This window comes from Carcharhinus amblyrhynchos, chromosome 2 (assembly GCF_965287045.1).
Source record: "Carcharhinus amblyrhynchos chromosome 2, sCarAmb.v2.hapA, whole genome shotgun sequence".
Classification (NCBI taxonomy): Eukaryota; Metazoa; Chordata; class Chondrichthyes; order Carcharhiniformes; family Carcharhinidae; genus Carcharhinus; species Carcharhinus amblyrhynchos.
Window position 1 is genome coordinate 55994911 of NC_137325.1, and position 25734 is coordinate 56020644.

The window sequence follows — 25734 nt, forward strand, 5'->3', positions numbered from 1 at the left end:
TTGCACATTCTTTTGCAGGGGAAGGTGGCAAGTAATCAAAGGTGGCAGAAAGTAACTGGAGGGGAGAGACATATCTGCATGTCCCAACTCCGATGAAGAGAATAGGATTGGTCATTGCAGGAACGTCCACTGTTGAGTTGTGATCGGCAGGGAGATGGAAAACAATGTGATGGTGCCATCCTCATACCTAACCCACCTTCTCACATGTCCCTCAATCTCTTTCGACACCTGAGCTATGAGCAGATGGTGTAAACATGTAATTTTTTTACTTGCCCCTCATCACAATCTTATCCTTGTTCCTCTCCTTTCAGATAATCTTACCAGGCACTGGAGGAAAATCAAACATACAATGACAATGAAGACACACTGGTACTTAACTTCACACTTGCAGCTACCCACCAGGTACTGGGACACTGCCTATCCTAACAGATAACATAGGGGCAGAATCTACACATGGTGAAACATCAGTCATGAATACACTGCAGCCAAGGCAGGGGATAGGATAGTGCAGGTTCCTGTTTGATTGAGGGCATGAACATAGACTGATTTTACCTCCGAGGACTCAGGTGAAAGATGCTCTTTTGGACAGTTGTCGCAGACTTGATGGGCTAAATGGTTTCCTACAGCATTGTAGGGATTTGATTTCTTTTTGGCCAGGTGATGGTTTGAACCTTATTTTTCAAGATTTTGCTTTTGGATAGAACTGCTCATTATTTACGTAGGGGGAACCTGGAGCACCCAGAGGAAACCCACGGAGACACAGGGAGAATGCACAAATTCCACAGTCATCCAAGGTCTGGGTTGGGTGAAAAGTAAAAATGTTAAAAAGTTCAAAGAGATGCTTCAAATTCACCACTTTTATTTTTACACTGAAGGTGGCATGGAGGGACAGGTGGCCATGTCGTTGACTCTCAGGATTCAAGTCAGACTCCAAAAGCTTTCTCATAAGTTAAATGCCTGCATTTTAATTAAAAATAGAAACCTTGTTTCCCTGGCCTTGGGAAACCAGACAGGAAAAGGGTAGCTGAAAGGGCTTTCTGAGGAAATGCCAGTTTGTGTCACTCCTTTAGATAATTGATTTCTGTCTTTAAACTGATCTGTATTCCAGCTACTACTTAGATTGCAACATTCTAATATTGCAACACAAGGCATTTTATCAATATTTCAGAGCAGGAAAACGAAATGAAAGGACTTTTGCTATTCTTTCCAATAATTAATTACCTGACAAGATCCACCCCAAGTAATGCTTCTGTCTCTGCAGCTGTCTCTCTGGTCACCACAGCCCCATTACCAATACAGACTCCATGGTCGTTGGCTCCCATTTCTGCCCCCCACGTCCAGGCTGATTTGCTTAGTGTTACAGCAAAAGTCCTCTGTACTTGATCAATAGCAACATATGTGCACTGCCAAAACAAAAAAGAGACAATAGATCAGTCAGCTTGGCACCACATATCCTTTTGGCTGACATAAAGGATTAAACACAGGAAGAAGTCTCACAACACCAGGTTAAAAGTCCAACAGGTTTATTTGGCACTAGCTTTCAGGTGAGTGAGGACTTGTGTTCACAAATAGGGCATATACAGACACAAACTCAATTTACAAGATAATGGTTGGAATGAAAGTCTTTACAAGTAATCAAGTCTTAAAGATACAGGCAATGTGAGTGGAGAGGGAGCCAAGCACAGATTAATTGTCTCCAGCCAGGATAATTAGTGAGATTTTGCAAGCCCAGGCAAGTCATGGGGGTTATAGATAGTGTGACATGAACCCAAGATTCCTGTTGAGGCCGTCCTCATGCGTGCGGAACTTGGCTATCAGTTTCTGCTCAGTGATTCTGCATTGTCTTGTGTCATGAAGGCCGCCTTGGAAAACGTTCACCTGAAAATCAGAGGCTGAATGCCCATGACTGCTGAAGTGTTCCCTGACTGGAAGGGAACACTTCTGCCTGGTGACTGTCAAACGGTGTTCATTCATCCATTGTCTATTGTTGTCAAAACCTGTTGGACTTTAATCTGGTGTTGACAGACTTCTCACTGTGTTTACCCCAGTCCAACTCTGGCATCTCCACATCACAAAACAATTAAAACCATTGCTGGGATGTATCCTAGGTTATTGAGGGAAGCAAGGACTTAAACTGCAGACGCTCTGGCCACAACCTTCCAATCATTCTTCCCTATGGAAGTTCTGCCAGAGGATTGAAGGATTGCAAATATTACACCAAATACTAGACAGAATTGTTCCAATTTTTATATGTATCATTATTACTAATCTGTGTGTGTAATTTTACTTTAGGTAATTTCCAGAGCACTGGTATGAAATAAACTAACCTCTCCTTAGGCTCTTTGTAAATTGAATTAGTGACTCTAAGGGTAAAGTATACACACTTTACATTATTCATAAAGATGTTTTCACAAAATCATCTTTAAAGCAACACTGAGATGTGGTATACAATGAGGAAAATTGCAGATTTCAGGAAGTCATAGACAGACAGGCAAAGTAAGCAGAGATGCGATAGGTGTAATTTAATACCTTGGCTTGACATATTTTAGCAGGATGAATGAAAAGAGGCAAAATAAACTAAATGATGTGTGTCTAAGAAGAGAGACCTGCATTGTATGTACACAAATCTTTGAAGGTAGCAGGACATGTTGAGAAGACTGTTAGAAACATATACAGAATTTTGGTTTTATTAGAAGAATAGTATACAAAATTTTAGGTCTCAACTATAAAAAAGTGTTCAATTTTAGGCACCACATTTAAGAGGAATGTCAAGATCTTAAAGAGAGTGCAAGAAGAGATTTTACTGGAATAGTATGATGAGTGGAACAGTTGTATGCAAAGACTGAAAAACTGGGGTGGTTCTCCTTAGAGCAATGAAGTTGAGGGGAGCTTTGATAAGGAATTAATAACACGAACAAAGTAAATATCGGTGCAGCAGCACAGTCATCTACATGCAGAAGTTCTCAGATTGCTACCTCAGAGGAGGAGGTACACAGTCTGGAGAGATTGAAGAGCTTCCTAGACTAGAACCTAACGTTGACACCTATAGGCATGTCTCTGGTGGATTCCTTAAGCTTTACAGCAAAGGGATTGAAGAGCCACAATGCACTCTTGTTTAATGCTACTGGTTACCGCATTAAAGACATTAGACATCTTACCACAGGCTGAAATATTGTTTAGAACAAAGAACAACCCAGCACGGGAAACAGGCCCTTCGGCCCAACGAGCCCGCGCCGCCATTTCAACAAAGCATTTTCCTACACCTACCCTGCCCCGTGTGTATGCTAATGGTACCCCTATTGTAACCAGATTCAGGGGAGAATAGTGTAGGGTCAATTTGGTACACCAATCAGCCTAAGAGCACATCTTTGGGGTGTGGGAGGAAACCAGAGCACCCAGAGGAAACCCACGCAACCACAGGGAGAATGCGCAAACTCCCACAGACACAGGCCCAAATCCGTGTATCTGCACAGCTAGCAGTGATAGTCAGTGAGCTGTTGTGGTGCCTGTCTGCTGGTCCAGGATTAAGCACACACAGCGACACGAAGTACTAGGCCATTCTCGAAACCTCCAAGAGCAGCCCACGCACGACCCACCGTGTGCATGCCCCTCGTTTGACAACAAGGTGGACCGACACCTGTGGATTAAAAGAGACAAAAACATTAACATGTAATACTACATTTCCAGTGTCGTGCAGTAGACACTAAATTGTGACAAACTTGTTTGGACATTCTAGCTTGGAGAGGAAATGCCATAAACAAAGTCAATTCACACTGTTAAAAGCTTTAGTTAAGTCAACGAACAACAAAAATAGATCCTTGATGTTTATCTTTTTATGAAGTTTTCCTGTAGTTGCCTTGTGTCAGCCAGATCTGCTGCCCACGGTTAGCTCTAAAACCGCACTGTGATTCTAGGAGGACATCATCTCTCAGGCTATTTAGTAAATGGTTTAAAATAATTATTGTAAAGGATTTTTCCTGTAATTGGGATGGGACTTATTCCTTACTAGCTTCCACTTCCAGATGTTATGTTGGCATCCTTGCTCCCAGTGGAGGACCAAATGTATGACAGCTAAATTTGCAGATGGCACCCAGAGAAGAAAGAATGTAAATTGTCAAGAGGGGATAGAGTCCTGCTGCAGATGTACAGGGCCTTGGTGAGCCCACATTGGGAATATGGTCTAGAGTTTTAAGGTTCACTCAATTCATTCCCAGATTGAAGGGCTTAACTTAAGATAGGCCCAATCTTTTGAAATATATATGATCCTGAGGGCATTTAATAGATTAGATACCAGCAGGATGAGTAGAACTAAGGGATATCATTTCAGAATAAAGATCTACCGTTTAAAGATGGAGATGAAGAGAAATATTTTTCTCTCAAAAGGGGCATTAGTAGGTGGAATTCTCTTTTCCAGAAAGCAGGAGAGACTGGATCATTGAATTAATTTAAGGCAAATGTTAGGCGGATTTTTATTGTACAAGAATGTCAAGGGTTATGGGATTGATTGCAAAGTGGAGTTGAGACCACATCCACGTGAGACATGATTTTATTGAATGGTGAATCCGGTTTGAAGGGTTGAATGGTCTACTCCTGCTCCAAAGTTCTATGTTCTCATGGCAGCTACTTGGTCATTACACAGTGCTGCCTAATGCTAATAATGCTACCAGGTAGAGCTAGCAACTAACCATCGTCTAAGAACAACCTACACTCGAGAGCTAAACCTACACCAAGGAATTTGATTGTAGTGGAAGGAACGTGACTCCAATTTTCTAGCTACTTCTGCATGACCAAAGGTAAAAAAGAATCCAAGATATCTGGGTAGCCTTACAGCAGTGGAAAGCTGGTGCAGGGTATTTCTCCATTTTCACCCTTTGTAATAGCCACACTATATTGCATAATGTCAAGCTTGTTGGAAGTACCAAATATTTGCAGGGATCACCGTCACGCTGGAATTTGTTAACCTCCATCTCAGAGTGGAGAGACAGATCTTGTAAGGGTAGGTTGCTGATCACCATAAGAAAAAGTATTGTACCAGTAAAATCTCGGATACTTTCGTCCAGTTTACTTACTCAACAGTTTTATCCTGGTGCTCTTATTTGCAAGATGGACAAAGAATAAACACAAGTAAAGGTTCAATAAGTTATTATTAATAACACTGTTAAACCTTAAATTGCCCACATAAAACAAAAGGATACCCCAGATTCAAGTATATTACCCGCAAAGATGGTTTGGTTAAACTTCAGGGCGATCCTCTAATTCCCTCAGGTCTGTTGTCATGAAGGCGAGTCTCGATGGCAGCTTCTTCCTTCCTTCCTTTTCTGGTCAGTTTTCTGGATGGTCAAGATTGCCTCCCTCATTAAGTCTTCACTGCTTGTATGTCTGAGATGTGTACCTTATCCCCCTGCCTGTCTTTCCAGAAACTTCTCTGGCTTCTAGCCAATGAGGTCCTGGAGGGGGTCCCAATACCCAGTGGGTTTCTTGATGTCTGCCTGACAGGACACTGGGGCCCGCCCCCTGGTGTCCATTTCTATGGTGTTACTTACATGTAACCTTTTGCCATATAAGAACTGCAGGAACTCTAGGTGAAAGAAAGTCTGGCATGGTCTGTGCTTTTAACAATAGGCCAGTGCATTTCAATGGGGTGCGATGATCTTCTGCTGGGTCTTAGTGCAATGATCTTTGATGGGTGATTGATGGGCCAAGATCAGATATGTTTCTGTACATTTATCTATTTGACCTTAGTCAAGTCTGAAGTATGACTGTGTTTGATTTTAATTTTAATCTTTAATTTAGGATATCCAATTAAATTGGCCTTAAAACTAGACCCTGATTATATTGCCACAAAAAATTAGATTGGATTTGAAGTGAGAGACTGTAGCTTCAGAAAAGGACCTCTGATCAGAGACCAGCCTCCTTTTTGCTAATGAGGTATTAGCTAGGACTCATCTGGTAAAAAAGAGGGGGAGGCCAGCAGTACTTAGCAGAGTAGATTTTATTTATTTGTTAGTGTCACAAGTTGGCTTACATTTGCACTGCAATGACATTACTGTGAAAATCCCCTGGTTGCCATACTCTGGCGCCTGTTCGGGTACGCAGAGGGATAATTTAGCATGGCCTATGCACCTAGCCAGCACATCTTTCTTCTGCACGTCTGTGGGAGGTAACGAGCACAAAGAGAAAACCCATGCAGACGTGGAGGCCATCCAGAAGACTGACCAGAGAAGGAAGGAAGGAACTCCACACAGTCACCCAAACTGGGAATTGAACCTGAATCCCTGGCATTGTGAGTCTGCAATGTTAACCACTGTGCCACCGTGTGCTGATGACCTACATGTTACTACTTCAAATAACTATAGAAAGCAGCAAATACTTAAGCAATCTTGAGAATGGCCAATAATAATCAATTAGCAACTAAACAAAGCAATTAGTGATCCCTTTAACCAAAAATTGCTGTGGTCTCACTGTCGATGTCACGTTCAGCCATATAACATTAATGGAGAGGGAAACAGAGTTAACTTTTTAGGTTGATGTTTCTGTCTCCACGAGTGCTGCCTTAACCTGCCTTTTTTTTAAAATGAAAGATTTGCATTGGCAGTGTGGCATAAAATCAGGGTTATACAGGCAAAAGTATACTAATGCCTTTGGCAAGAAAACATTCACCGTGACTGGCAAAAGTCTGACAGAGTACAGTGGACGCCACTTTGGACTTCTAAGACCACTTATAGTGTCAAAATATTGGTGCTACACATCTGAATTTTGCATCCTCTACATTCAGAGGTAGTATTAGCATTATTTACAAATTTAAACAAGTCAGATATTTTCAATTAAATGCACTTAACATAAAATAGTTTAGTAGCAATAAAAGCAGGCAGCTTGATAGATCATGGTTAGTAGCATTTCAGTCATTAATTTAACTTTACAGAACATGTTACGAGGCATAATAATATTGACAAAGAAGCACTTAAGAGTATTAAAAGGATTAAAATTGTAAATAGAAAAATCAATTTAAAAAACCTTACAATAGCTTAATTGATACAAACTCTTATTTCCTGCAGAAGTTCAGTGCATTCATCTACAGGGGGCAATTTCAAATCAATCTGTTTTTATTCTGACTCAATAAAAACTTCTAGTTTGGAAAAACTCAAAGTCAGGCAGCATTAGTGGAGAGGGAAACAGAGTTAACTTTTCAGGTTGATGTTTCTGTCTCCACAAGTGCTGCCTTACCCACCTTTTTTTAAAAATAAAAGATTTGCAACATCCAAAGTATTTTCTTCTTCTGTGTATTTTTAGGATAAACAAACCATACCTTTGAAGCAGTTCAATATTATAGATCCTGTTCAGGAATCATTACATTGATAAAACTTAAAACAATTCAGTTACACAATTCTATGGTGCTTTCACAAAGTTGATAGCAGTTCCTTGTATTATTCATGTAGAATGGAAGATGTTGCAGAATACAAAATCTAATCAATAATGCATAAGCTTAAAATATTTCTCATTCATATTCTAGGCACTCAAGTCAGAATAATAGATACTCTTCACAAAATGTTGAGGTCAGCTAGTTTTCAGCATGCAGTGTGAAAGTAAAAATCACAATTCTTGTGTACTCAACAGCATGTGCTTTCAGTTCTGATATTTTTATACTATGGTGCAATATAAGTATTAAAATTGCTGGAGGCTGTTCTATTGTCTTCGATAAGGGTATAATCATTTCATGGGACTAGGTGGACAAAATGTCAGAACGATTTTCCATCTTTTCAGCAAGTTTAAAACCACATTTCAATTGAGTATGACTCATTGATTTTAAAAAAGCCTTTCAGATGTGCAGCAGCACTTAGCACCTCATATCCATTCCTGTTTCAGTCACATGAGCATGAATTAGCAGAGAGTCTCCAAGACGATTGAGGCTGTAAAATCTTTAAGGGATGCATTCTTTAAAAGCTTTACAAACAGGACTTCCTAGACCATACGGAATCCATGTTGCTGCCCCACAGAGTTTCCAAGATGACCGGAATTTTGTCCATCTTTGGAGCTCTGACTTTTTCCTGTACTTAACTGTACATAACTCCTGTTGTACATTAACAGTTTGCTTCTGTAATGACAGCATCTCAGAAAAAAACATCTTTGGGGTGCTTTATCATTGAAAGAGGAGGAAAAATGCTCATTTTAAGGAAAGAGTGCAAGAAAAAGAACAAATGGGAAGCCTTTACTATCAGAAGGGAAGGCATTTAAGAAATAGAAAATTTAAGGTAAACAAGGAGGTTGGCTCTGGCAACTTACAGCCACAAGTGCTGGTGGAGTTGCCTGTAGGAATTGCAGAGGTCTTGACTGAAATCTTCCAAAGCTTGTTGGAATTGAGTAACGGCTCATTCTTCCATGCTGGATGGTATAAGCCCAGGCTAATATGGGCACAGTTCATTATTTTTTCAAGATAAAGGGAATAAGTACAATGGTCCTGAAAACTGTCAGCTTTAGCAGCATTCTGTTCAGCAAAACCCCCATAACTGCCCAAGAAAAGGTGGATGGAAGAGGTCAACGGGCTTATCAAGGATGGTTAACGGACTTACTTCAATTACAAGCATCTTGTGAATAACAGATTAATAGATTTGAATATACAGAAAATATAGTTTTTAATTTCCCCTTATTTTGAGATATCACTGATGAAATCTGGTGCTAAATCTTGGCAGTACTGCACAAAGGCAACAACCACATGGAAATCAGTAGGCTAGAGTGAGTCAGCAACTCCCTTGTAATGCAAAGCTACTAAAGTAATAAATAATCTTTACTTGTGTCTGATTTAACTGTCTAGACACTAGTTGTTTTAATTATTTTCTGAAACAATGTGGAGGAGTAAATAATAAATGGGAGGAACTAAATATTGTGGAGGAAGAGGGGAACTTTGAATGCATATCTACAGATCCTTAAAAATAGGAAGTGTGGTATAAGGGTCTGCCATATAGAGTTGATATAGGACTGAGTAGAGTACTGCCCACACAATGAAATAGGTAAAAACATGAAACAGACCCAAGGTCAGCATAGTGTTGAACAGACACTGGTTAATACCCAAGCATGGGCCCTTTACTGTATATACACAAATCATTTTACTTGCAAATAATGACTTATATTGTCCTATTAAAAACTATAGCATTTCTTTAAGAGATCTTTTCTGGAACCAACATCCTTCCAACATGGTGGCAGCTGCGGTTCAAAAACCCTCAACCTCACTACAATGCTAGAACAATCTAAGATGCTGGAAGACAAACAAATTTCAAATGAAAATTCTGACCTGAGAGAAGCTCCCAAGAGAAGCTAAACATTTACTAGAAATTGCACCACAGAAAAGGCCTGGAAGCTGAAGACAAAGATTTTTATGGCAGCAGAAGAATCCACTGAATTTACTTTGGAAGTCCACCTTCAAAGCACCAAGTCCACAGAGGAAGAAAGGATGAGTTAAATCTTTTAAAGTTTCAGGCTGCAGCCACTCATGAACCCTTTCCCTATATTTAGCATCAGTGGTCCTAAAATACTAAACAGAGCCCCAACACATGGCCATCAAACTCGCAAATTGGAAAAAACAAATTATTTAAACTTCTCATGAACATCATGACAGTCTAGCTCAGGAAAGCAGTAAGCATAACATTAAATTCAAACATATTCCTCAACATAGCAAACTATGGAATGAAGAAAGTCAGCACACAGTCAATCCAGGCAGCCAGTATTAAGAATCTTCTTCATGAAGTGTGCCACTGTTTTGTAGAACTACCAAAATCAGTAAGTGCAGGAAATCCCTTTATTTCAGAGTCAACACCATTTTGAAAACCTGTATGCTCTTAACGTGGATCACAATTCAACATTTCCACTAAATGTGGACTAATCCAAAAGGGAAACTGGGGGAGGCAGTGGTGCGGTGGTATTGTCACTGGACTAGTAATTGGGAGATCCAGGATCAAAGCCTACCAAGGCAGATCACAAACTTTAAATGTAATAAAAATCTGGAATTAATAGTTTAATGATGACCAAAAAAACCATTGCCATTTGTCGCAAAAATCCATTTGGTGCACAAATGTACCTTTGGGAAAGGAACCTACTGTCCACATCTGATGTAGTCCACATGACTCTTTAAAAATATCCTCTGAAATGGCCAAGCAAGCCATTCGATTCAAGGGCAATCAGCAACGGGCAATAAATACTGGCTCAGCCAACAACATTCACGTACCATGAATAAAAAGTCACAAAGGTACCAGGAGGAAATAATGATCCTCTATTCCATGGTTGTGAATCAAATGGGAGTTGGAAAAACTCAGCTAGTTGTACAGTCAGCACAACAGCTAGCAGAAAAACTGCTCAAATAAACTGCAGCCTTGAAAGACGCTGAAGAACAATACATGCCCCTGGAAAACTTGGTTAAAAAAAGATGTTGAATTTTACTTCAGAGCAGCAGAACAAATCTAATGAGCCTGTGGTAAAGTATAAGCAAACTCAAGACAAAGTAACTGAGCTGCGCAATGAAAAGAAAAGCCCGCTGAAGGAACTTCACATCAGAGTTTCTTTCTCTGTAACATTACAAAGTGAAACAAAATGAACTTAGTGCCACTCTAAAACCATTGAAGGACCAGTTGGCAGAGAACACTTAGGAATGTTCAATATTCCAGGAGGAAGCCGAGAGTTACAAGAAAGACCAACCCTGAAGGAAACAGTTGCTCACTGAAAAGAACCGTGGAAGATAATTAAATTTCCAAAAGAGGAAGAGATGAAAATCAAGAGCATAAATGGCAAGCAAAGGTAGAAGTTCTCACAAAAGAGCATCAGATGTTTCAAAAAAAAAAACAGTTGGCAAAAGGGCAATTACAGAACGTGAGCAAAAAGAATTATAGCCAAGGGAAAGCTGATCAGTGTCAAGAGTCAACTTTCATGCACAAAAGATGAGTTTGCTAAGGAAATCCAAGACTGATTGAGAACACAGGAGTGTCGCGCACACTTGGAAGAGGATGCAAAATGCTTAAATGATGAATTTGTACAGGGGAATTCAACCAAGGAGCCTTAAATTAAAACTTGTTTGACTTCAAGCAGCAGATGCTACTTGTAAACCTCAAAATACCTGGAGCAGGAGAAGGAAGGCATTTGCTTGAATGCAGAATTAATAATCAAAACAGACATAATTTTTGAACTATCATTCAATCTGAACAATGTGGCGGACAAGCTGCATAGTATGGGAGAGCAAATCCAGATGTTGAGAGCAGAGAAGACAAATTTGAAGAAACGCACTGAGGATCGAGCAAGTGAACTGAAAGAGTCAGGTGACCAGTCAATTCAAACAGGACTAAAAGCCCTGGTGAAGTGGTCAGATTTAAATAAGAGCTCTGCAGCTAACTCCTGAGATGAACTTATCCAAGTAGGTCCTGATCAAAATTGTGCAACAGGTGTGAATAAAGGTTCCATTGGTGAAATGTCAATGTCCATATAAATCGAGATGGCCCCCACAGTCAAAGAAGTACCAAGGAGATCAATACGATACCTGTCCACCCCACCAGAAGGATGTACAGTAACAGCAACCACTATTCACGTATCAGCTGAAGCCACCTTATGCGGAGGAATAGAAGGAAAGAACGAAAGCATACACATAATAGTCCAACTACAAGCCAACAAGAAGAACGAGGAACAACAAAGCCTATTATTCCTCTGAGAATGGCAAACAAAATGTAGAAGGGTTATAAGGCTCTAGATAATTTGAGCCTGCAAATGCAAAGATTTGAGGGTGGGAGGTGGGATAGTGAGAATGTTGCAATCATGCTAATCCAGTAGTCGCAGTACCTGTAATGGCGATAAAATAAAGACTTGGGGTGAGGTGTAGTATAAGGGTCTAGCACATCCGGGGTTAATGTGGGACTGAAATACAGTATGGCCCACACAGTGATATAAAAAAGCACATGTTCAAGACCCAAGGTCAGAAATGGTTAAAACCTAAGCATGGAGATAGCTCCTGCTCTGTACCTTTTACTGTTTGTGTAAATAGTTTTACTTATTAATAAAGACTTTGTTATCCTACTGAAGATTACAAAGACTTATTTAAAAGATACTGTTGAACATCCTCCCACAGCAGCAAAAGTCAATAAAGTGGTTCAGGAGGCATGTGGCATGCTTTCCTTTCCAGGCATAAGAGCAAGGACATTATCGTGGAAGAGTGTAAAATAGTGGTTAAATCATAGCTTGAACGCTGCATACAGTTTGAGTCACCATCTTGCAGGAAAGATGGAATTATGCAGAGGATATTTATAAGCACGTTGCCAGGACTGGAAAATTTTAGCTCGGAGCAAAAACTGGATAGGCTGGGGATTTCCTTCCTCAGAACAGAGAAGCAAAGTGACTTTGAGATGCATAAATATAATTGAGAATTGAGATACATAAATATATATGGAGGGCCCTCGATGTAGTGCATAGGGAAGGTGAATTTACCTTAACATGGGAGTCAAAAACCAGGCAGCGTAGATTTAACCTCACTGGTAGAAGGATTGGTGGGAAGACGAGGAACATTTTTCCATCTGGCAGGTGGTGGTGACCTGGAACTCGGCCTGAAAGGAGGGGAGGGGCAAAAAACTCTGGCCACGTCTAAAACATTTTTGGATGTCGACTTGAGGAGCCATGACCCACAGGGTTATGGAGTAAGTACAGGAAGGTAGGATTAGGCAGGAGGGTTTTGTTAACTGTCACAGACTCTATGGGCTGAATGGTCTCCTTCTATTTCACAGATTTTATAGGATTTCAGTGATTTCCTGAAATTTCTATTGAATTTAGCTTAAAAGATTGATCTTTTACACAAATTATTTCAAGCATTAATCAAGTTTTTGAAATTAATAATATTAAAATTAACGTTAAGTAAAAGCATTGCACTGGAAGTTGGTTCCCCTCATTAGTTTTGCCATTCCATAAAAACAAAGAATATGACAAGTTTCCCTCATTTGTGGCCTTTGTATCTTCAATTTGAGCTGATTTCTTTGGCACAAATGCACTTGCAGTCACTTTTAAAATACTTTATCAACTGACTAAGCGTATACCAATTAAAATGTGGCTCAACATATTTTGAATAGTTCATGTAATTTAAAATTAGTCACAGATGGAGATGATGACACTCCTTTTGTGAGAAATATATTTCAGCTGGAATAAAAAGATTTCTTAAATAGGATTAACATATTTTAAAGCAAAATGAAATAAGACAGACCATATAAAGAACAGTACAGCACAGGAAACAGACCCTTCGGCCCTCCAAACCATATGATGAAGGACAATGGATATCCCTTTCAAACATGCTTCATAATCTCAAATCTTCCCAACAAAAGATCATGTGGCTTTCCACAAGAACTGTGGAGCCATTGATCTTCTGAAGCAATGGTTTCACTGCTCGCCGCTCAGAAGTTGTGATCTTTGCAGTACATGCCTGAGCTTTCATGCCAGCAAACAAGGATCTCACTGCAGCACTGAGACATCAGGAGGCCTCCACCTGTGCTGAGACAGGTGTGTTTGCAGCTGGCATTATTGGAAGGTGCAAGAAGGTGAAGTGAAACATAAGGATGATAGGGCTGAGTTCAGAATGCAATATGTTGTGTCCAAATATATTCATTTACCTTGACTGTCTCAGCACAGGTCTTGATGTCTCAATGCTGCAGTGTGATCCCTGGTTGCTGGCATGACAGTTCAGATATACACTGCAGAGATCACAACTGTCTGAGTGGTAAGCAGTGACTAACTAACTGAGATCATTAAACCTCCTTCTGCACTGCTATCATCACATCCTGGGGACAATACAATGGAAATTAAGTTGTAATGCCAGCTATGGCCAAATGTTTAATTCACTTTATTCTGCAAGAGTAAGGATGCTCATTTCAAATAAAGCACCATGGGGTTTATTGTGAAATTATGGTTGAAAGCAGTTAAAAATGGCAGATGCCACTTTGGAAAATTAACGTAATTTCCACAGTTGTAACTTATGACAAAATTCTGTCAAGTAATGGAAAATGCTCATTAGCAAACAAGGCCTTCTGTGACACCAGCACTTGCACACTCAGGATAAGCGACTAATCTAAACTTTGTTAGTTTCATAAGTACTGTGTTCCTAGCTTTGGCCAGAGGATGAAAATAAGACCCTTTCAATAACAAAATTCTAAGGAGCAAGAAACGGTGAACTACCATTCTTACATTTGTTGCATGAATCGAGAAAACACCTTACAATACTTTGTGTCGTCACTTGTGCACAAATAATTAAAGATTGAAAGTTTGAATACTCTTAGTGCCTAGTGTTGTTTGTACCAAGGTTGATGACACACACTGGGCATTGATTCTCTCATTACTCATTCCTATTCCCTTTGCTGCGTAATCTGGGAGAATTCCCTTCCTTCTCACCCCACCACACTCACCAGAAATATGGCCCTCCTCCCTGGCCTTGAATTATTGACACAGTGCATGCAGGTCGGCATCATGTAGCATAGAGCTATCTTTTTCCCTTGCAGTGGCATTTCTTCTCTACCAATGGTGAAAAACATCTTTTCAGCAACCTGCAATGCATTGCTGCCCTTTTAGAGGGACTTGCCCTTTAAGAAGGGAATGCAATTTCTTCAGAACACTATTTGGTCCCCTGGAGTGTTCAGAAAATGCCTGCACTGAAATACAAGACAAGACAAGACATTTATGGCCACACTGCAGTCATAGAAACGAGATAGCCAGAAGATTTGCGTGCTTTCCCACCTCCAGTCAAAGGGCATGAACCATAACCCCTGTACCCAAATATCCATGAACATTGGCTGATCTGCGATGCACATGATCTTATTGAATGGCGGGGCAGGCTTGAAGGGCTAGATGGCCTACTCCTGCTCCTATTTCTTATGTTATGTTCTTACATTCTATTTGCTGATTTTCTCTACAATTATTAAAATGATCCTTCCTTCAGTGGTCAACAAGCCATCTGATTTTTTTTTTTTACAGCTCTCCTATTGGCTGAAAGGGGTCTTCATTTCATCACTGGAATGTCTAAAAGCAGGTGGTTTTAAAACATTGATATCTCTTCAGAACTGTAATTTGCTTTCTACGCCAGAAGCACAAGTTCGGTTTCTAGGAAGTTTCAGTGCCAGGATCGATCTTGCAGCTCTCTTTTGTATTTGTAATTGATCTGTTGAGTTTATTTCTAACTATAAATGCTTAGAGAGGAATGGAAGGTTAATTTGCTCTACTATCAATCAACACCAAACTCTGAGAAGAACAAACAGCAATTCCCCATGCTCACTCGTGTGCTTACGATACTGTGCTGCTGTTGCAATGCTAATGGTTGGAAACGATAGAACATTTGTAAATATTCCAGACTCATCCCTTATTTCTGTCATATTGATACCAGGAAGTTAGGCCCACTTCTATATGATGCTTCATACAGAAGTACAATTGAAATATAGAAGAGGACATCTGCCCATTTTCATTGGACTAGAGTCCTGGGAATTACATGGAAGAACTTACTTCTTGTGTTTTCCACTATTTTTCATCCTGATCTCAAAAACTCATAACTTAAGAGTTTTCCTTGGTTTAACACTTGTTGAAATTCTCAATAGGTCTCAACCATCTGCATATCTGTTTGTATCTTTGAAAATGGCCCAATGTTGTGTTCTGGTGTAAAATAAAATGTTGCTGGCTCTTCATTGACTGATGGTTTTGCTGTCATTGCTTTCTCAATACTTTCTCCATCTGGTTATAGCAAAAATAAACTACTTGAATGCAGGGGTATCTAATATTCCCTTAGATTAAAGAACTTTGCTAAAATGTGTGACTGAAATTTGCCTCAACACAGCATCTCTAGATATCCAGAAATCTATTTTTTTCAATGCCTCGATTTGCATAATTAGATTATGCTACCATTGTATTACTCATTGAAAATGCAATTTAAAATGCTTTAATGCTCCATAACAGCATTTGTTGGCAATAAGAGTGTAGTTACAGCGGCTAATGTATTAAGAAGACAGCTGACACCTGCCTATCTTTTATGTGCGCCAGCACTCAAGATAATCCATTTATTTAGCAACGTCGCAACATGGCACATCAACAATTGATGAGAACAAGTGGTCCCAGTCAGATCAAACTATTGTATCTAATGCCAAGAAGAGCACTATTCCAAATTAAGCACCAGAAAGTATGCAGATTTCCGACAACACTGTATTATGCAAGTTCTGTATTATACGCTGGACCTGGCTAACATACTTCTTTCAGTTTAATGTACTAACCATGGAACAGAATTCCTACAGTGCAGGTAGTGGCAATTCAGTCCATTCCATATGCACCAATTCTCTGAAAGAGCCTACCCCCTCACTCTATCCCTGTAACCCTGTACATTTACCAGCTAACATACACACCCTTGGACAATAATGGGCAATTTAGCATGGCTAATCTATCTAACCTGCATATCATTGGATTGTGGGACGAAACCAGAGCACCCAGAGGAAACCCACACCGAGGAGAATGCACCCAAAGCCAGAATTGAACCTGGGTCCCTAGTGCTGTGAGGCAGCAGTGTTAACCAGTGTGCCACCTCTGTACTGTACTTGCTACTCGCAATTTGATCTTCTCTACACTGGAGGAGACCAAGTGAAGCTTGTGTGGCCACTTTGTGGATCACCACTGTTCAGACACAAGTGCTTGTGAGGAGGCAATGGTATACTGTTATCATTGGATTAATATCCCAGAGACCCAGAGTAATGCGTTGGGGAAATGGATTTGAATCCCATCATGGCAGATGGTGAAATTTGACGGTGATAAAAATCTAGAATTAAAAGTGTAATGATGACCATGAAACTATTGCAAATGTCCTTTAGGGAAAAAAATCTGTCATCCTTACCCGTGATGTGATAGCCTGGGAGGATGGTAGAGGCAAGTTGTCTCACATCCTTTAAAAAAGTGCCTGGATGAGCACTTGGCATGACATGACATTTAAGGCTATGGGCCAAATGCTGGTAAATGGAATTAGGTGGGACGCAGGTGTATCACGTGTGTAGGTGCAGACTTGATTGACCAATGGCCTCTTCTGCACTGTATGATTCTAAGAGAGATCATCAATTCAAAACATTAACTATTCCTCTCTCAGGATACTGGGATACCTGCTGAGTATTTCCAACATTTTCCACTTTTATGTCAATGTACCTCATGGGTATGAAGGGCACATCAAAAGGAAGCAGCATTTGTCATTCTAATCCAACATCAATTTTTACTGAGAACATAGGTGTCAAAATAGCTATGTATCTCTTATTTCTTATGCATTGATTCTTAGGAATAATCTTACAAGCTTAAGTAAATAGGATAATTAGCTGAGCTAAAATTAACTGGAGTGTTTGTTCAGTGTTTTGGTGTTATTTTCCTGTATCATTTGGTTCACAAACTCCAAAGAATTTCTGAACTAACGTTCTCACACAGTTCTGTTCATAACATCCCTTTGTTCCCTCACAATCTGTCATCCTGAATGTTATTTGCCAATTCTTAAATTACACAGGTTAATAAAATTATAACTGAATTACTTGAGCTATAATATGAGTACTTTTCAAACTTGAGCAGAAAATAATGAATATAATTTACTGGGGCTAAACATTGTATTATGAACAATACCAGAAATAATGTACCTCATACAGTATTTTAACAGTGAACAAGTTCTTAAAACTAGGCATCCCATCTCCAATTATTTCCATTGTTTCCAACTAGAATGTCTAAAGTATAAGGCAGAACAAACAACGAGGCCCCAAACGATCAATTTGAACACAATATTAACGTTTAGAATAGGGACTTTTTTCACTGCCTTAATATTAGCATATTAAGGCTTGCACATATGATAAAAATAGAAAAAGATTCAAAAATACAGCTTTCCTTATGGCATCAAGTCATACTGTTCACTGAATGCTATAGAAACTGTAACCTAATTGCTAGCAGCTAAAGTTACTAGGGCCTGGCTCAGCTGACATTCTAAATCCTAGGCACAGGGACATCAGAAATGAAAAAAAAAGAGATGGAGACCTGTGTCAAAGTTATGATGGAATATACCTTGGTAAGGGGAAAGAGACTGCATAATATGACATACATTACTTGTACAAGTATTCAACAACAATGACTGTTGATATTTTGCAGTGGTTGTTGTCTGGTTAATACACTATTTCAAATGTGCATGTAGCAGAGTTTATATTGAATTTTTTAGTATCTAACATTTCCTTAATTAAAGAATTGGAAAGGCCTTAGGTCTCTGTACATACTTTTTGGGCAGATTGCAGAAAGGTGGGTTCTACATCATAAGCAATAGGAAGGTTTTATTGTTACAGATCAGTGGTTCTCAAATTAAAGCCCATGCTCTCTGAGGGTCAGCAGACACCTTGCAGATCAAAGATGCTGGGTCAGCCTTACAAGTGGGTGACCACTCAGGGTTCTACTATCAGAGTAACCAAGTGAGTGGTACCTGGAAGCATGCTCTGCTCTCTCCCTGTCTTAGTGCTTGGCCCATCTCTGTGCTGTACTACCCCAGTGCCCCCCCAATCCCTAATGTTTTGTTCAGATTCTGCTCTCCTCAGACTCCTGCACTCTGCAGGCTCCGTTCCTTCATATGCTCCTGCCAAGGATAGGTAGAGTCTGCAATGAGAAGCAGGCACATCTATCTCACTGACATCTGTAATTAAGTACCTTTTCTTAAAAACAGTATTAAAATATTCAATATGAAAGTAGTGCAGGAATAGTATTACCATCGAGATGGAAAGGGTCAAGATTACTAAATCTTTCAAAAAGGGTACTTCAGCCAAGAAGTTTGAGAACCACTGCACTAGATCACTCACTTTCAAAACTAAGGGTTTATAAATAATAGGTGCAGCTTATACTAGTAACTGTGCCCGACCACTGCTACCAACGTGTGACTTAGCAAACCCCTCCAGCTGTCAAAAACATTACATAATTTAGGCTCTGCTATATTGTTTCCATTGAAGGGCTACTGCTCTCTCACTATATGCAAGCTTGAACTCTTTCTCTGCAAAGTTGCTTAACCCTGGTTTTCACCTATATTACTCACACTGTGGGCCCATTATGGGGCACAAGTTATGAATGCAGCAAGTTAAGGTATTCAAAGTTCTTACCGCCTACAGCCTGAATTTTTCTGCAAAGCCTTATTTAAGTCAGGCATTATTAATTCACTGGAGTACTTGACAAAACTATGTCACTGCCATTCTGCATCAAACAGGCCAAGAAATAACATGACCTTCATCTGTCTTCCCATCAAAACACCAAAATATCTTCAGGCAAGGCTACATCATTAAGCATTACTGCCATTTCTTTAGATTTGGCGTGTAAATAAAAGTCTAACAACAGGTTGTTTGGTCAGTTTTGCAAAAAATTGCAGCGGCAAAATTTAAATTTGATTTTATATCCAACATAAGCATACAATGCAAATCAATATTTTTTTTTGTCCAGGGACTTCCTGGAAACAGCTCTAGGCTGGGAGAAAGTGGAGTTTGAAACAGCCAACCAGTCAGCAAAGACTTGGGCTACAAAAAGCAGTATTGTTCTGAAGTTTCTTGGATTTCCACAATAGAATGGAAGTGAGTTTGAAAGGTTGCATAATATACCTTAAAGTGACAGCTTTTTTCCCTTAGATAATGTTACTAGATTTTTATAGTTAAACATCTATAAGGGAGTGTTGCCTGGAAGTTGTTTACTTGTAAGTCTGACCAAGTACACTTTATGTTTAATTACAGAGCAAATGCTGCAAAGCTGTTCAAAGTTAGACGAATCAAAGCCTGAAACCGTTATACTCCCTTGCAATTAATAGTCAACCCGAGTTAGAAGGCTCTATTATGCAAAGGAAAACAGGTTTCAAATCACAACTGTATGTCCCAAATTGTTTTGGCCTTTTAACTTAAAATTGCCTTTAAGAGAAACAATCACTTTCCTTCAAAGTATACAACTGACCTATGCATTGCTTCGGTTCTGTAACCTAAGGATTAAGATTCTGTGCTCAGTCTTAGAATTGCATTCATGTGACTTTTATTCTTATCAACATTCATTACTTGAATGTGTTATGCTGTATTTTGTAGTGTTTCTTGTTACCTCAGCTTGTCTCAAAGCATTGAATTTTATACATTTTCTATAAAGACTTCCTGCTGAAATTTATAATTTCTATATTAGTTTAAGATCATGTTCATCTTGAAATCTTTTGTCATCATTAAGTAACTTGTGTAAGACATTATCAGTCACTAGGAAGTCAAATAAACACATCAGAACTCTTCAGAATACTGAAGATCTATCAATTTTGGGATTTTGATACAATGAGCTTGAACTATTAATCGTTGGAAAATGACACCATTCTTGTACCTTTTCATAAATAAGCAGACAACAAATTACCAAGTGGTGCCTCGTTGTCTTTGTTGAAAGCGGTAAACTTAAAATAACAGGAAAACCTGTAATGAGAAAGATACTCCCACAAGTAACCAACACCTTAGGGAATCAATCAGGAGTTAATAGAAAGCAACATCAATAAAGTGACCATTTCTCTCGAGACTCTGAACATTTACCACACCCTCTTGACCAGTTCATCATGAGTAGCCGGAATCAGAGCTCAGTGATACTACTGACCATATATAGATAGAATACTAGCTAGAGTTAATGAGCAGCAACTTTTAGCAATCTGGCACACAGCATGAACAGGAAAGAAAATAGACTTTGGTCAGTAGAAAACCTCAAGGGATAGCACCACAGTCACAAGCCAGTGTTCCAAAGTGAACTGCCTGCTTCCACTGCCTTTAAGTGTTGCATTTTGTGCTCATTTTAATTAATTTAATTCCTGTGAAACATGTGACGATACACTTACACCCAGTGTGAACTGTAGCTAGTTGGAACTGAAAGTCCCTTTTAAATTTGCTCTAACTCAATTACAATTAAGTCAAAGAGTACTTGAGATCTTACAATACTTACAGTTGCAGCTGCGTGCTAACCTTTTATGATTAATGTTGAAGGACACCTAGATCTCTATAATGCAGCATTCTGCAGTTGCACTCTCTATTTAAATAATATTCTGCTTTACTACTCTCCCAGACAAAGTGAGCAAACATATTCTCACCTTATACACTATCTGCAAATCTTTGCACATTCATTTAACCTACCTACATTCCTTAAAAAACTATTTCCATCCTCCTTAAAAATAGGTACTTTTCTACCGATCTATATTCATTTGTGAAATTGACTACAGTATGCTCAGAACCTTCAACCATTTTACCAAGCTGAGAACCTAGCACTAATCCTTATGACACTCCATTAGGCACAGTTTGCCAACCCAAAAATTATCCATATATATTCATTCCCCGATTCCTGTTAGTGAGCCAATTCTTTAGCCATGCTAATGTATTACCTCCAACACCACAAACTCTTATCTTGTGTTGCAGTCTTTTATGTGGCACTTCATTGAATGTATTTTGGAAATCCAATGGATGGGATTCTATAGCCTCGTCAGACAGTCAGTAGAATACTGGTGCCTTGCTGAATGGGGCATCTACCAAAAATCAGGATTCCCAATAGGCTTCGAGGTAATTGGGATTCACCTGCCCCTGATGGGGTTCTTGTCCTTGGTGGGCAGCAACCCAATTAATATGCAAGTGAGAGAGCTTTGGTGCTGATAACCACCAGCGTGGGCCTTCCCTAGCCTGCTGGAGCCCAAAGGTCCAGGGGAGCATTATCAACTCTTCAGCAAAGAGGGGCATTCTCCCTCTACAACATGCATAAAAGAGTGACCCAACCCCCACTCCCAGGCTTCTGACTCCAGATACACCTCCCCCCTCAGATCTACCTTTAGGCCATGTGCCTTGGCAGTAACATTCAGCCAGGCACCTTTTGTCTTGGGGGGCAGGGGGCGGGGGTTGGTGGTGGTTTGTCAAGGAGCTAAGTCCTATGGCCATTTGTCCTGCTAGGATGCAGAAAAAGGGTCTCCCAAGAGTCCTAGTGACTGGGTCGGCTCAAGCAAGGAGCTAGTTTATCACTGAAAGAAGCTAAAATTTACTGTCACAGTTTAAATTAAATGCCAGATGAAAATTTTAGAAAGAGATCAACTCTTAACTTTGGGAATTTGGTGAGGAAATTTTAAGTACTCTGTCATGCAGTACTCAGTTGAGTTGGACCTTGTCCTATCATCTTTTGACATCATACTTCATTGCCTTTTGGATTGAACAGGGATTTCAACAATTTTAGATTGCAATCTCGGCTCTCATCTTTTTCTGTTTCTTTCTTATCTCTCTCTTTTTTCTTTTGCTTTCAGATAGCAGGTATTCTTGATCCTGTCATTCATTCCTCCTCTGAACACAGTTTTTGTTTCTTTGTTATCCCACAACCACTCCTTGCAGTTTGTCCCATGACTTTTGTCATTTAGTCTCTCCTGCCTTCCATCATACTATAGACATCCCTTTTGCTCTTTTCCCACCCTCTTCCTTTTACTTGTTAAAATCTCTAAAATTGCTAACTTCAGCTCCTGCAAATGTTGATTGATTGGAAACGTTGGACAGAATTCTCCAGTCTTTGAGATGGTTGGCAGGAATCTCGATGCCCCGCATAATGGGACCAAAAATCAGGATTTTTGATGGGCATCAAGGCAATCAGGATTCACTTGACCTGTAACACCAACCCCAATCAAGTCCCTGTCAATAGCAGCTGGCAACCTGATTAATATGCAAATTAACTAATTGTAATATAATTAGCCCACCACCATGCACCCAACCCCCACAACTGCACGGAGCTGGTTTAGATGCTGTTAACCACAAGGGTGCTCCTAGTGTGTTGTATCCTAAGGACAGTAAAAAGTCTGACAACACCTGGTTTTAGTCCAACCGATTTATTTGATAGTAAACGCACAAGCTTTCGGGTTAGTCCCTTCGTCAGGTGAATGGAGAGTTCTGGCCTCAGACAGAGCATATAAAGCACAGACAGTTCAGAGATTACTGATTAGAATGCGAATCTTTACACCTAACTCAGTAATCTCTAAACTGTCTGTGCTTTATATGCTCTGTCTGAGGCCAGAACTCTCCATTCACCTGATGAAGGGACTAACCCGAAAGCTTGTGCGTTTACTATCAAATAAATCGGTTGGACTAAAACCAGGTGTTGTCAGACTTTTTACTGTGTTTACCCCAGTCCAACGCCGTCCAACACCTAACTCAGTAATCTCTAAACTGTCTGTGCTTTATATGCTCTGTCTGAGGCCAGAACTCTCCATTCACCGGACGAAGGGACTAACCCGAAAGCTTGTGCGTTTACTATCAAATAAATCGGTTGGACTAAAACCAGGTGTTGTCAGACTTTTTACTGTGTTTACCCCAGTCCAACACCGGCACATCCACATCGTATCCTAAGGACCCAGGGAGCACTACCAATCCCTCAAAAGAACGGCATCATCCCTTTTCAAATCACCCCCACCACACAGGCCACGTGACTTGGCAGTGCTAACAGTACACTGCCCCTGGTACTGACCCCCTGCCGTTATGCCTTGGGCCTCCAAGGGGTGGTGGAGAAGATAGGGCCAGTGGCCATTTGCCCCTCTGGGAGTTGGGTGGGCTTGATTGGGGGCAAGAGGTTGACATTGCCATCTCCCCTGGGATGGAGGTTTTGTGGTTGGATTGCTCCCTTTAACCCTGGCAGTCCTGAAGATCATCCTGGCATGGTGATTCAGGCAGCCCTATAATCAACATCTGCATTCCTGCCTATCAGCTGTAAAAAGTTTGAAGTGTCTTGGCCGCTGTAACCTCCACACCCCCTGGTCACCTGGCAGGCATTTTAAAACACAGCAGCACTCCATTCTGCAGCAGCGATTTCCCTTTCCACATCAGAAGCTGCAGGTTTGAACAGAACTCTTAGAAGTCCTCTGACAGAGAGGAGATGTCAATTTCACCTGAGGGGAGGTAGTCTATTTTTCACAGCTGTGCTCTCAGCCCCAGTGTATACACACAGTTTTGATATAAAGGTTTTGAGGCTTCCTAGCAAACTGAAACCTTTGAAACCCTCTCTAATCCACTGTAAAGCCTTGATCTGTCAATTTCAAACTTCAGTACCGTGGAAGAGGCCTCCATTGACAACCGTGTTTATTTTCATTTCCCTTCATGCTTCAATGCATCTCAAGTACCTCCACTGCTCCTAACCACAATGCTGACATTCGCTCTAAACCTGATTGACCCAGCCTGTAGTTCCTGTTTTCCTCTTGGGGTGGGCAGTTAGTCTGAATACAGGAAAATTTAGCCCATTAACTCAGGTTCTCTCTCTTCAGATGCTGCCTGACCAGCTGAACATTTTCTGTTTTTCTCCTTTAACAAAATACCAGTTTCCTTTTCTATATTCATCTCCTTTCTGTTTCTTAGTGATCACCTCTATTTATTTATTTATCTCTATCTATCTCTCCCTTTTTCTACAAGCCTCTTAGTTCTCAATTTTGTTTCTTTTCTGTACATTTCAGCTTGACAACAAAACTGTATGCTTTATATCAATATTTTTAACTCAAAATTTGTATTGCATTTAAAAATTTCCACAAATGAGTATGCCATATGTTATTCATTTGTGTAGTGATTCTGAATGAAATAGGTAAATTGGTCATTACATAATTTAACTAACATAAAGCTTTTTAAAAAATTAGTGCTTCATCATTTTAAAATTTCAGAACACTTGCACTATGTACAAACTCCTCAATCATAAGAAAATACCATAAACAAAAACCATAATTTTAACTTCATATATCAACCAATATTGGGAATGTAAAAAAATGATTACTTTTGCAATAGAGAGCTCCTGTCAATAAAAGAAGTCTACAGCCCCATGCGTGTGGTCCATTTGCACCACTATACTCCTGTGACATAGGGAATTGCTACTACATAATGGGCAGATCAGTTACGCAACATTAATAAGTTCCGCATTGAGGTTAGTGAATCAATGGATTCCTGAGACCAAATCCTGCTGTCTCTCTAAAGATTTTTTTTACAAATTTACATTTTTTAAAAAAGAAATTGTACTGGTGATGTGCAGTTGCACAGAGCCACACTAAAGCATTGGAGAGGCAGAACATGATAAACGAGAGGGATTGGTAGGTCAAACTCTTTTTCCTCTCCAAGCTCAATCACACAGATCTTTGAGGGAACACTGCTCATCTCTTCCAAATTTTAGATCTGAATCCTTATAGTCTAGTTTTAAGCTTTGGAGAACATCAATAAAACTTATTGTCAATGAAACAAACGATTGCCTCTCAGTAGCAACTGGGAAAACAAACATCACATTGAAGAAAACATTGACATACCAATGGTCATAAAGTATTAAAAATCTTTCAATCTCAACTTTATCTGCATAACCTTTTAACTGAAGTAAAATTTGATTACATGCAATGCACAGAATGTTACTCATTAGCACCTCAGAACATAATCAGAAAGGAGCCCAAACACGTTCTCACACTGCACAGCAAATTTAATTATTCTAATCATTTATATTTAATTGGAAGCACATGTGCCACTGTGTTTGAATAGTAACCTTAAAAAAGTTAATGGTAAATGAACCTAAAAATCACTTCCGATGTTAATTAAGTCCAGCTGAGCCACAGTGGCTGGAATTCTCTGGCCATTCATGCCCTGCTGCTGCTGCGGAGGAAGGGGAATTTGGCACTCAGCCAAATCTCCATTCATTGCAGCAAGATGGGAGAATCCCACTGCCGTGAATAGCCAGACAAAACCATCC

General features: G+C 39.9%; 1 protein-coding gene across 6 annotated transcripts in view; it reads right to left on the reverse strand.

Moving 5' to 3' along the window:
• LOC145354635 (secernin-1-like) overlaps positions 1-25734 on the reverse strand; it is an 84323-nt gene that overhangs the window by 28990 nt on the left and 29599 nt on the right. For all 6 annotated transcript variants that reach the window (XM_080206104.1, XM_080206069.1, XM_080206077.1 and 3 more), the window contains exon 3: positions 1222-1403. In XM_080206104.1, coding sequence (XP_080062230.1) covers positions 1222-1403 — 182 coding nt within the window. The remainder of the gene's footprint in view (positions 1-1221; positions 1404-25734) is intronic.